The 14,491-nt window shown below is 30.1% G+C and overlaps 1 protein-coding gene across 2 annotated transcripts in view; it reads right to left on the bottom strand.

The window, feature by feature from the left end:
* LOC111623994 (ubiquitin carboxyl-terminal hydrolase 34-like) overlaps positions 1-14,491 on the bottom strand; it is a 133,760-nt gene that overhangs the window by 38,292 nt on the left and 80,977 nt on the right. For both annotated transcript variants that reach the window (XM_023366760.1, XM_023366761.1), the window contains exons 46-55: positions 12,334-12,387; positions 12,114-12,257; positions 10,905-10,969; positions 8,581-8,704; positions 5,515-5,580; positions 5,335-5,415; positions 5,182-5,264; positions 5,013-5,094; positions 4,759-4,920; positions 641-829 (exon numbers count right to left, since the gene is read on the bottom strand). In XM_023366760.1, the coding sequence (XP_023222528.1) occupies positions 641-829; positions 4,759-4,920; positions 5,013-5,094; positions 5,182-5,264; positions 5,335-5,415; positions 5,515-5,580; positions 8,581-8,704; positions 10,905-10,969; positions 12,114-12,257; positions 12,334-12,387 (1,050 nt within the window). The remainder of the gene's footprint in view (positions 1-640; positions 830-4,758; positions 4,921-5,012; positions 5,095-5,181; positions 5,265-5,334; positions 5,416-5,514; positions 5,581-8,580; positions 8,705-10,904; positions 10,970-12,113; positions 12,258-12,333; positions 12,388-14,491) is intronic.

Here is a 14,491-nt window from a genome sequence, read left to right as displayed (position 1 = left end):
TATAAGACGCACCCAATTTTAAAGGAGGCAAATTCAGAAAAAAAAAGATTATGAACCAAATTCTGTAGTAAAATATTTTATATCAACTGTATAAAGTTAACAGCAGTTAAGAAAAATTTTATGTCAACCATGTAACATACTAAGAGCTATCTTTACTATCATAAACAGTCTCTTCTGCTTTGACATCTTGATGGGGTGGTATGAAATATGATATATTTCATTCAGATATACCATACTACATATATCACTGCTATTAGCTGAGCGCAGAGACGAGTGCCTTCACCCGCTCCCGTGCTGGCTTACGAGACTCTAAAAAGTGCACAAAGCCAGCGCGGGAGAGAGCGAAGGCACGTGCCTCTTCGCCCAGCCAATCGCAGCGCAAGGCAAAGACCGCACAAAGCCAGTGCGAGGCAGAGCGGAGCTTCCTGGTATCAGACGGCGCCAAGAGGTGGAAGGGAACGGAGTGGCCGAGTATTCCTGCGGTTATGTATGTATGCAGAAGTGGAGGGGCAGCGGAGGGCCATGGTGGGCTTTTGTATTTGCCGTATAAGACGCAGGCACTTTTTTCCCCCCGATTTTGGAGAGAAAAAGTGCGTCTTATACGGCGAAAAATACGGTAACTAATGTCCATAAAACTTACTTTTCCTCCGGCAATAGTATTAAAATCATTATGGGATAAATGCAACCGTTGATCTTCTCCTCTCGATTTTTCTACTAAGAGAGCTATCAGCGTGATCATTTTTTCTAACGAAGCGGGTTTATATTTGTCATCGACCGATGACACGACTTCGTCTTCATCATCATCCTCCTCGTCAGAAACTACTTCGACCTAAAGGAAAATGTTTTAAATTAATTCCAATGCATATCATAAAAACACTTTAACCAACACATTAATTAAGTCATTTGGTAATTTTTGCATGCCACAAAACCCTTAATTACCAGTAATAAATTAACAAAAACTAATTCCAGATTACAATTAGTTATAGAAAACCTGATGCAGACCTTGATGAAGGCCAAAAATGCTCGTTTTGTTAATTTATTACTGGTAATTGCAGGTTTTCTGGCATGTGATTACCTCCAGTAATTCAGAAAGGAGATAGTTTTGGTAATTTTTGGTTTAACCATAGGTAGAAATTGCCAAATTTAAAAAGAAGCCTCACAAAACCCTATCTAGTCAAACCAGATATTTTTCTGGAATCTAACACCATTCAAACTTTGACAAAAATTTGTTTCTCTGACACAAGAAAACATAGAATGGTCAGTAGCCCAGCTGAAATATGTCTGCAAAAAGGTAAAAAAATCAGCTACTTTTAATATTAAAAGCCACCTTGCTACTGAACTTCCCAAGATATTTATAAAAATAGAGCAAGAAATGATGAAACTTTAGAATCTTATAAACATATCAAGAAATAGTGTTTAGACAATAAGATAATATTTGCTAGCAAATAAGTAAATATGGGTCTCAAGTGTGAGACCATGCAGGAAAGCTTCACACAGCATACCCCATATTTCTATGGTGTCTGGCTGCTTTTCCTGTATTTCAATATAAAAGAACACCTTGTAAAACTGGAAGATCAAAATTAATACTACAACACCAAAAATCCGACAAAACATACTTTAAAAGACAAACTAACATCTCTTAAAGTATGTTTTTCTGGATTTTTAGTATTGATATAGTAATTTTAAGTATTTTAATCAGACAATAATAATTTTGTAGTAATTTTGGGACACTCCATGGCTTTCAACAACCTATACTTTTGTGTTCTTGCATTTAGCAAATACATAGCAGAAGTGAGATATAGCCCAGTACAACATATTTGTCTAAACCCTATATTTATTTTGTTTTAATATATTGAGTAATTTGTATACATCAAAGTCTAACTATATGCATCTAATTTATTCCTGTAAAAAAAAAAATTCATAAGGCTAATTTTCATATAACTATCTTACTTTGCCATCTAATGCTTGCCAAGAAAACTTGTTTATTAAACGAATGCTTTCAACCTATTATTACACGCCATCTTCGGGTTTTTAAATTCAATAAGAAATCATTATAGAAATGGAATATTCAGATATTCAAATTTACACTTAGTTTCAACCTAGTATTATATTACCTATGGAAATCTGTTTGTTTAATAAACAATTTTTCTTGTAAAGCATTGAGTGTAAAGTAATATTGTTGTACCTCTTGGCTAATTTTGTTTTGTTAGTTAGTTATGGCAATGCAACACTTGGGCGATCTGCCTTCCAGAAGGTCTTTTTAAGGGCCAGTTACCATTAAAAAGTAAGTCACTTTTTGACATTTTAATTCAAAAGTAAGTCATCATCTCAGTTTTTAATTAAAACTAGGCTGTGGAAAAAACTTGGAAAATTCCACATGGCCAGCCCATCTGGCCAGGCACAAACCAACAACCAAACTACCAGTGTTCGGGGAACTGAACTGCTTGGCCACCAATGGGCCATCTCTATGCTAAGTACACTGTTTGTATGTTCAGATGAAATAAAGAACATATTTTTTTACTTTAGCCTAACCATTTTTATTACTTTTTACAGAAAAAATTCCAATGTTCCCAGCCTAGAAACACCATCTAAAAAAAATTTTTTTTTTTCACAATTATTATATACTTTATAACTGTATGTTTAAATAAATTTTTCATTAAACAAATATCTTTATTTCATTCCCATAATCAATATGATTCAGAACTTCCAACTTTACCTTGATATGTTCTTTAAAAACGCAATGTAGAAACTATTGGAAAAAATTTGAATAATGTATAAACTTAATGCAATTACCACAGCACAGAAATACAAATATACAATTTCCTTTTGCTAGTCTTTTCCTACTTGCTTTTTGTCTTAATCCTAATGCATAGCAAGCAGCTTAACACATTAAGTGCCACGATAGAATGGTATAAAATATCACACTGGGCTCAAAATATCCATGCAAAATATAGTAGTACAGATTTCAATGTATGACATTCAACACAGTATGATTGTATGACGATTGTATGACGTATGCTGCATTTCTGCAACACACAGACTGGGTAAATTGTTGGACATGTTGCATATTTGCAACACATTGCACTTAATGTGTTGACTACTTGTGCACAGCAGTGTAATAGTTCACAAGTCTAGGACTCTGCTCTGTTCATTTTCTATACTAATCAATTAAAAATTTCACTTTTGAATTGAAACGTCAAAACAACACAAAAAATTCACAGCAACTACATAATTTTGTCATCCTCATATCTCAGAACAACAAAGTAATGTAATGGCATCAGGCTTTATTTCAAGGATATATTGTACTTTGGCACTGTAATTTTTTGTTTTACATGAGTCAACCTTTTTATTGAGAATTCTCATCTGCGTTGATAAAGTATTAAAACCTGTTTTAATACTGTTTATTAATTGTAATACAGCTTTTATTTTTGACATTTTAATTCAAAAGTAAGTCATTATCCCAGATTTTAATTTTTATTAAAAAGAGTTTCATATTTTCGAATCAGATATTGACTTAGCAAATTTTAAGATATGAATTCTTTTATCTTCAAATAAATAAAGATTTATCCAACAAATGTTCATGTAGTAAAATATATACATACAGTAGAGAGTCGTTTATCTGAAAGCCGGTTATCTGAAACGTCATTTAATCAAAAGCATTCCAGTCGGCAAATTTAAATTTTCGCTAGTGCTGTGGTACTACAATCTTTAGCTATATCTTGGGCTACTCCAATATTTTTTTTGTTTGTGTGTGTGTTTTAGCTGGCAGCACTGGCACATTTGGGTGGTGTTTTTCTGAGGACTGTGTGTTCTGCTGAATCAAACGTTTTTGATACTAGATCAATTTCTAAAGTATAATTTTTTTTGCTTTTATATTTTTCAATATATTTATTTTGTTTGTAAAAACTAAAGAAATAATTTTTAACGATACAATAGCCATGATTATTATTTTAAAAAGTTTATATTAGGCTTAACATCGATGAAAATTCAACGGGAAGTGACACGCAACGGAGAAAAATTTCAACATGGGATAGGTTAATATATTTTTCGTACGTAATCAATTATCCGAACAACCTCAGTCCCCAATTGATTAAGATAAACAATGCTCTACTGTACATATATATCAAGTGAATTATGCATATTTTATGATCAATATACAATATTCGAAATACTTAAATTATTACTAAAATTCTATTTTTTTTAATGAAAACATCTGCATTTTATTTATACTACAAACTTTAATCTGAAATTATTTAATTAGTTATAAAAAATGCAACAAATGCATGATGCAATCTATAAAAAGGTATCTTATACCAGAAAATTTTCTTCCTTTGAATGCATCCAATTCTACAGACTAAGAAAAGTATATATGGGACATTTATAGCTTAAAATGTCAACACATGTTACTAGAAACGTTTGGCATCAAAATCTAAAAATTAACAATCTCGACCAACTTTAGATTGCAATTTTTCCTCTGTGCAAAATTTACTTTTCCGACTTAAGGTGTTTTATGTAACTCCTAAAAGTTTGAACAAACACACAAGACACTTTTACATACTACTTTCGTATATTTGTTTTCAGCCACTTTAACGACTCTTTACAAAGAGGGCCACTAGAGAGGTCAAAAATGTTTGTTTTCTTTCATTTATCTAACATTTATTAAACATCAGTGCCGGAATTAATATGTAAAAGTATCTGGAGTGTTTTAGATGCCTTACATATACATTGCATCACTTATACAGAAATTAGTACACTTACATAATCCGATGATTTCTGACCAAGATAGAAGTTAACAATAGTGGATATCGTCTCAATAGACAGTAAAAACTGACATTCTTCTTCACCCATTTTTGCAAATTCCAAAAGGAATGCAAAATATTCAGTTAGATGTTTCAAATGTTGTTTAGCTCCATGTTCTATCTGTTTGAAGTAAGTACATTTAAAATTATTAAATAATTAATTAAATTCCTAAAACATTTTTATAATTTTTAACATTCTGAACCACTACTTACTAGAGTTAAAAGTTTCTTTATAAATCTTGTCACACAGGAATATTGTCCTACTTGGGAAATATCTACATCAGAAGAATCATCACTAAAAATTATAAATGATATTAATTCAAAACTAGGAATTAAATTACAATATGTAAAATATACACACAATAAATAATAAATCTTTTACCTGTCAGAGTAAGGTTGTAGATACATGGAAGAATGTACGGGTTTCAGTTGATTTATGACATGTATGCATAATCTTTGAAATAACTATTTAAGAGAAACTTTTATAACAAACAATAAAATGAAATTTGTAGATCAAATAAAATAATCTTTTCACCTGTCTGACTACTTGATTTGGACATTTAATAAGAATCTGTACGGGCCACCAGTTATTTTCGGCCATGTGATCTAAAAACCACTGAAAAAGATAGCACTTTGCATGTATATTGAGAGAGAAAAAACAAGAGAAAGAGAGAGAGAGAGAAAAAATGAGGAGAAAAACAAAGCAAAATCTTACTTCGCATGCTTGTTGACTTGCATTAAACTGTTTTGTTAATAATTCAATCCATTGAGCAATGGTCGGCTAAAATACATAATTAAAAATACCCAATTAAATTCATTTAAATATATTGGAGCTATGCCAATTGTTAAAAATAGAAAACAATGACTTGGTAACCACCCAATCATAACAAGAAATAATAAAAATTATGTATATTTAAGTTCAAACATTTTTTATTTTGAAAAATATGTTTGGACCATCCCGCTTCATCATCACTTGGTTTTAGAGCAACAGAATAACTGCTTCCCTTTCATAAGAATTTACTATTCTATTCTGTTGTTCTAAAGTGGAATTCTAAATGAATTGGCTAATTATTACGGGCTATTATAAGCTGATAAGTAATTACATACATATTCATTTTAACTGGGGTAGTTGGTTAGGTCGCCTGATGGAGTAAATTTAATAATTGGCAATGCAACTGAACAGAAGAAGGATTGTGGGTTCGAGTTCCACTATGGGTCAATTCTCTACTTTTAGAATATTCTAAATTAAAAATTAAAATTATTCTAGAAGAAAAGAATTGGCCCAGACAGAGAAGGATGAAAACCCACAACTCCCTCTTGCCTTGCTGTTGCATTGCCAATTATTAAATCTGTCACAAGACAGTCTACTTCTAGCCAAACAACTTGTATCGAAATATTTATTAGCCCTGTAGTAGCCCAATAATAATTTGGTGGTATGTTTGGAAACTAACATACTACTTTGGGTTAATTGTTGTTTATATATCTAAAGTGGAATGATATGAAAACATTTCAAAAAACCGAAGTAAGAACTTTTATACTTGAGCAAGTAAATGTACTAAATTTATTTTTTTCTTTATGATCTTCGTATTCAATTACCTTCTTATTGGCCAAACTAATATATAAACTTTGGGTTGTATAATAAACCAAGTATATCAGCCAAAGATGTTCATTTGTATTACCATATGATCACCATAATTAATCAGGCTATTATTTTGCTATTATTAATAATTAGTTATTAAATAATTTAGTATTAGAGATAGATATTAGGTGCCATCTCTTATCTAAATTAATAATTATAATAATTTAATTAATAATTTAATAAATAATTTAGAACAGTCTGGAAGAAAAGAACTAGCACAAAGTGGGATTTGAACCCACAACCTCCACTTACCATGCAGTGTGCTGCCAGTTAGGCCACTTGGACCTCTGAGCAATTCTTCACTTCCAGACATACAGGGTGTATCTAAATTGGTGTCCATAAATGTAAGGATGTGTTCTTGACACCAAAACATTACAAAAAGTTCATATGAACATGGATCCTATAAACATGGGTCCAATGATCCTTTATTACGGAGTTATACGGTTTATTGCTAATGGTACATGCGAGGCATTTAACAACAGATTTACAAAAACTGCTTAAAGTGATCTGCTGCTTCAATGCATCCCAAGCCTGTGTTCCATGCTTTGTCGTACTTTGTTAATTAAAAATTCCTAGAGTGTTTCGAATTTGGTCAAAGCTATTTTGGATATGCTCCCTCAGAATATCGACATAAGGTACATCGTCTGATAATGTTATGGAAGTTACTCTGAATAATACTAAACAGGGGGGAAAAAAGACAATCAGACAAAGCAAAACAAATGCCATGACCAACTGTAAAGAAGAAAGTGCATAAAAATGCAAGTTTGAAGTGATTTACACGGGTCACTACAAGGAATTCCTTCCATAACTCCCTAACAAATGATTTTCGGACCCATGTACATATGAACTTTTTGTAATGTTTTGATGTCAGGAGCACATCCCTACATTTATGGACACCAATTTAGATACACCATGTATTTAAACCTAGATATAACCATTCACGGTTACTCATGGCACCAACTGGAAACAGCAGTGCACCACATGGTAATCAGAGGTTGCAGGTTCAAATACCATTCCAGGCTAGTTCTTTTCTTCCAGCCTGTTCTAAATTATTTAATAAATTATTAAATTATCATTATTGTGCGAAAAAGGACAGATTATAAAGATGTACTTTTAATTTTTTTGAGTACATCTTTTATTACACAGAATTTTTAATTTTAGAATCTGTATTTGGATTTCTTTTTTACGATATTAAATTTATTTTAACAAAGTTGAGAAAATGACTATAAAGACTNATGCATTGATTAGTATCAATGCATCGGGCTTCAGGATGTTTATTATATTTATTAAAAAAATCATTACCAGATAAAAAGTGTAATTTAATTCAATATTTAATCATATACCAAAGATATAGAAAGTTTATTTCTAGATCTTTGACATGTCACTTCTAGATCTAGTCTACTTAAAGATCAGTATTTTTTTAATTTAAAATCATAATTTTTCTTCAAATATATATCACACTATCTTACAAATCTATTTGTACAATATATGACTTAAATTAATTTTAAATCTGTTTTTCATTTTTTTAATTCCTCACACCAAAACCAATTACATTAAAAAGCTTTAAAAACAAATTTTTAAAAATCTTTTTAAGTACTTACAAATATTACATCATTTAATTTACAATAAGAAATGTATACTACCGTAAGCACTCAAATATACCCAATGTGGATCCATTTTTAAAATTTGTTTGAGGTGTGGGTTTAGTTGAGCCAGTGGGACTATTCTAAACCATGGGCTTGATTTTTCAAAATTTGCTTTCTTAAATACCAAATTTAACATTCCTCTCACTTTCCAGCATGAATTTTAGTATTTAAAAGACAATTCCAGTTTTAGAATTAACAAGTTAGTTTTCTTATGTATCAGCACAAGTGGCCCTAGGCGTCATTAAACAAAAATCAAAGAACATTTTTAAAAACTTAACACTGATATTGAGAAATATAGTACAGTAATTTAAACAATTATAATTTTCAATAGGTTGTTTACAGTAATCTTTAGCTTAGAAAATGTGATTTGAGCAAACCCACATGCATGTTCATTCGAATACCACGGGGTTTCTTTTAAATGCAACCAGGATGTGTCTAATTGAGTGCGTGCGGTAATTTTAATCATCAAAAATTATCTCATTAACAAAATAAGTACCTTTTCTTTTGCATGAATAAGTGTTTCCAAAACAAAAGACGTTCCTAATTTTGCTGACAGTAATGTTACTTCTTGGTATCCTGACAACGTCTGTGGTATGTAACCACAAATTTGCCACATAAAACTATCAAAAAAAAAAGTTTTAAAATTTATAATTATTTTTATATTGTGATCTTTATGACTGATTAAATGTAAATTTGAATTATATCAAAAACAAGATTTAATTTGTTTAGGCTTCTTGTAAAAAAACCTTTACAGTTTATTAGGGAAAAAATTTTCATTTTCTTATAAAATAATATATAAAAATATGGATATAATTTGATTTCTGGCATTAATAAATGAACATTTTAAATATAATAAATGATTATAATAATTGATTAATAATATTATATACAATACACAAGTAATTCTGTATATAACAAACATTTGTTTATTATTAATAATAATTCATCCAGTGTTGTTTGCCTGGAACTGTTTTCAGTACTGTCATTAAAAGCAACTAGTATACAGAAAAGCCAACTGTTCTGGCAGTTAAGGTAAATTTTCAATTCTGGAAATGAATCTGGACAGGTAAAAAAACACTGGAAAATTTTTCGTGTGTGGTCTGAGAGAATACGTCGGGACATCTAGCCACTCTATCATGGGTCCACCCAACCCATAATAGGCTTGCTAAAAAAGGTACTCTTCATGCTAACAAAGTAAACACAGTTAAAAAAATAGATGAGAAAAACTAATGTATAATTAAAACAAGTAAAACGGCAAAACCATATTTGGGACAAAACTATGTCTCAGAGACGGAATCACTTTGATGTCTAAGGCAGGTCTCCTTCTCATTCTCCTTTGATATCGCTGCTTTTGGGTGCAATCGTTCAAACTTCGCCGGCCACAACCACAAGATCGTCCACGATGCATCTTCAATGAAATTAACCTATCTAATTTCAAAATTTCTTTCCGTTGCGTGTCAGTCCGGGTTAAAGTTTTGTCGATGCATAATGAAAAGTTCCCGTTTTTGAAAAAAATAATCGTGGCTATTGTATCATCTGAAATTATTTTTTTATTTTGCACAAACAATATACAGTTTAACCTGATTATAATGTCATCGAATGTAATGACAATCCTAATATAACGTCAAATTTTTATCAATCCTACGATTTTACTATACTAGATAATGTTTAAAAAAACCCACGTTAAAATGGTTTTATGTCATTACAAGTCATATTTGAAGCATTCCCAAATTTACAAAATTAAATTACAAATTTTATTTAACATAGAAGAAATTACGTGTTCAGTCCTAAGGTCAGAGTTCACTTCTTAGAATGACTGTGGGTGGTACTCTGCCTGACCTGACTTCGGTGGGGTAAGGTGGCTGTTTTGCCTGTTTGTAGAAGAGGGTCACCATTTTGTATTTTATTTTGACTCAATTCTCGGTTCCCTGACTACCTATGAGTCTGGATTTTTTTATGCTCAAATGATTTGGGCACCTAATACTCTGTGCCAAATATCAACTCTCGACATGTACTCCTTCATACCTCTATCCTGGTAATAACATCAGGCAGTACAATTTTATAAACAAGACATAGTCTTGTCAATAAAAATATGTCAGGAATTTGAACTAATGTACTGATGCAAATAATGTCCACAGCATTGATTAAGACCAATAATATGAACTCACTGTCAATTAACATTATCTTTCAAATGTCAAAACCGATAGCACAAAGCACAGCTTAAAAATGTCTATTTAATCAAAGATAATGACAAAAATTCAAGATTCTAATGAGCAATTATTTATTTCAACATCCTCACAATGCCAGGCTGAAACTTTTAATCATATTTTTCGAAATTTTTTAATTTAAAATATATGCTCTCCATCTCAAATCAGTAGTGTCTTGTCCCTGTACATCATACTTTTCCTGTCAGAACTGAGTCATACCATCAGTTTCAACCATTAGCCTTTGGGCAATAAATAAATGTATATTAACTTAAATGTTTTGGAACTTACTAATTTTGACAAAATTAAAAAACAAATCATCATCAATACAATAAACAGATTCTACTGTATTACCAGAACTAAAATTTAATACAAACATTTGATTTTAATTAATATATTAATTAATATATAATTTCATAAGAAAGCTATGATTTGTTCTGTAAGCCTATAAAAATGCTTTCGTATTAAAAATATTAAAGCTAATTTGATTCTGACATCTAATATTTGCTGTCTTAAGTCAAGTTTTAACTAACTATAATTTAATTAATTGTGATTAATTAATACCAGTCAAAAATAATTATGAAAAACTGGCAAAAACATTTAATGAGTCACTTACTTGAAATAAGTATGTTCAAATACACTTTTATCTTGAAGAAAGTGCATGTTGTCTTGCCAGATCCACTAAAAATATTCATATAGAAATTATTTCAACTTAAAATAATGCAAACATTCATAAAGATGTATTACAATAATAACTTTTTCAGATATTTTATTTTAAAATTAATTTCTCTAATTACATTTCACATTTTAACAGTAATAAAGAAAATAAAGACATTGGATAACAACAAATATATTTAATTTGTGCTCTTCCATGAAGGTTTGTGTGGACAATGTGATTCTAATGCAGAACTGCTGTTTGCATTCATAAAAAACCAGAAAATGGAAACTTCCTAAACTTCACATGCAGAAGATACAACTGCCTATCAAATGAAACATTTTTTTTTATCACATTACTTCATTTGTTTTTTCTTCAAATAATAACTAATACACACTAAAATAAACTCAGAAAAACAAAACATAATTTTTATGTCTGTAATAATCAATAACACAAATTTAAGAGGTGATGGCACCATTCATATCCGTAGAGAACTCTAAGCTTAGTTTGGACAGATGTTTGCTAATTAAATCAAAAGTGGAATGTGAAAAACAGTTTACTTTTGCAAAGAAAATTTCATTTTCATTACCATTTTGTAAAAACAAGAATAATGAAATGAGAGATCATGTGCAAACCATAGCAAAAATTAAAACAAGAGGTCAACTAATAATGGCATTTTTTCATTCATTTATTTATCAAAAATTCCAAAACTAATCATAATAATTATAAGAATATAATCAGAAGGTATATTCATAGCTGTTGTGTTCCTATACATGTATTTCTTTTCAAGTTTTCTCCTTGTGTGTTGCCCATTCACATTAACAGCTTTAACTACTTATAAAGGACACAGATCTACAAGATACATAGCATTTTACTAAAAGCATCTTGATAACTCACAGGAGAAATCAAACTCTTCAATATCTTCAATTCCTTTTATAAATATATGAAAGATAAGTCACTCTCTACAGTTTACAGCATGCTTAGTCATTTGAATTCATTTCATGCTTCAATGTATAATAGAATTACAACTTTGGACAAAAAAAATATTGACTTTGAATATTTTAATACTTTGGATAAGCAACATAAACAAGATATTTAAAAATTTAAAAATTATTTATTTATAACTAAAACATTTACTTGAGAGAAAAAAACCTTCAATTTTCTCCTTACCTCTGCTAATTCATGTGACAGTTCAAAGGTTACACTTTCTATCTGCGTTTCGGTGTTAGTCTGTAATATAGCCGTATGACTGGGAATATTGTTTATATCTTTTGGATTCATTCTTTCATAAAACAGCATATAGGCACTGTTTGTCTAAATACAATAAAATTCCAGTTTAAAATATATACAAACAATTTTAAATACAAATAAATATAAAATAATGACCAACCTTCTCAAATGAAAAGTCCATAAATTTATCAGTAACTGAATCATAAGTTTTACTCTGGAAAATATTAATTTTATGTAATTTCAATTAAATTGCCATCATCAGAAAAATAACAAAAAGATACATTAAAATTCTTTTATTATAAACAAACATAAATCTAAAACATCTCTCTGTACAGAAATTTAACACTTAGAATGCATATACTGTATAATAAATTCATTGAGAAATATCAAATGTTTAAATAAATCACATGACATACTTAATTTTTTCAACTTCCACACAAAGTATAATATATGCTATAGGAAAAAATTGCAACATTTGAACAATTAATTGGATTTAATGAAACTGAGGTGAATGTGAACATACATAAAGTTGTAAATGAGAGAATAATCATTGGTACAAAGTTGAAAAACTACAGTTTCTGATGAATGCTAGGAAATACAGTACTTGTTTACCTCTTTGTGCAGCAATTTGTGCCTGAATAAGGCAGTCAAGCCATCACACCCTAAAATAATGCCAAAAATCAGAGAGTACACCTATATGTTGCAGTTTCAACTGCCGATTGTAACACATTTAACAAACAAAAGATGGGACAAACAGATTGGTCACAGAAATATAGTTGCGCTCATCTCAGTGACACCAAATGCAAACGTGGACAGTACAAGAGCACACTTTATTTTACTAGATGTGTGTTCCACATTCTTGAAGAAATGAAACCACTACTGGCCATAAAATCTCAGTTAAAGATTACTAAGTATTTAGGGAACCAGTGCAGATCAAGATGAATGACTAATCACACACCAAATCACCATAATACATTTGACTTGTGTTCAAGCTCCAGGAACAATGCATTCCTTTCACCTTAAAATTCTCAAACCCATTGTCTTTCATCATTCCATTCAAGATAGAATAGAGATTCACATAATCAGCAGTGGCTTGTAGACCCAAAAAGTGGCACGGCCAAGTTAAACAGCAAATCAGAATTTAAACATATAATATAAGCCATTGATCATGCTGTTTGTATATCTGTAATCTGTAACAGCATGCCAAGAACGGCCACTAGGAGCGTCCTTAGCTATTATTTAAATTAACAATAAATTCAGTATATTATTATTTTTATTTGTAATAGGAATTTATTATTAAACAAATATTATAACAAATAATGAATATGTATATAATGATATAATGAATAACCAAAAATGAGTAAGATTAAGACAGTTCTCGATAAACAAATAAAAAAACCCATCAGCTGCCATGTTGCAACAAGTATTTATATCTATCTATCTATATATATATTTTTTTTATTTGTAATAGGATTTTATTATTGATATGAATTTATTATTTATACCTTGGAATGACACTGCTGCCACTAGAATGCTCACTATGAGGCATCCTGGGCTTAACTAGTAAAAAATAAAAGAAACCAATTGCCTATTTTTGATTTATTTATTTATTTGTATGTTTTTATGGATTTATAATATTAAATTGGCAAAGTTAAAAAGAATATGACGACGACAAATTCAAAATACTTAATTACAGTAAGAACCGGTATTGATAATATAGTAAAAATAAAAATAACTAAAACTAAAAAATTTTCAAGGAGCCATTTAAAACTTAAATAAATACAATAAATAGAAATTCTGCAATGAAATGAGTAAAACCACTACATTAATAATTTAATACATATTTATAAATTTCAAAATAAAACACTTAAATAATCACAAATCACTGAATCAGTAAAAAATATAGTGAAAAATACTGCACAAACTCTCATACATCCACTCCCACACATACAGTTAGCAGTCAAATGTAAATTGGGAAAACTGCCCGACTAAGCCAGTCCTCATGCAACACAACTTCCATGTGCTCCACCAGCATGCTGACTAGTGGCAACGGCATGTGTTCCTATCAATACATCTAATATTTCCCCTGTGCTATTTATCTGAGGACTAACTCTACAAGTATGGTAGAATGCAATAATAAACATATTTTTCCAGATTTCTTATTTTTTCTTCCAGATAATTTCTTTATTCTTACAATAATTACAATTATTTGTTAATAAATACACTTATTGTTGAATAATTTGATTTAATAAAATTATTGATTGAAACTGGACCTCTCTAGCCCTTAGTGACCAGCCATTTATGCACACAACGAACAT

Source organism: Centruroides sculpturatus, unplaced genomic scaffold (assembly GCF_000671375.1).
Source record: "Centruroides sculpturatus isolate CEXI.00-Female unplaced genomic scaffold, Cexi_2.0 scaffold326, whole genome shotgun sequence".
Lineage (NCBI taxonomy): Eukaryota > Metazoa > Arthropoda > Arachnida > Scorpiones > Buthidae > Centruroides > Centruroides sculpturatus.
This window is presented reverse-complemented; position numbering and strand designations above follow the sequence as displayed.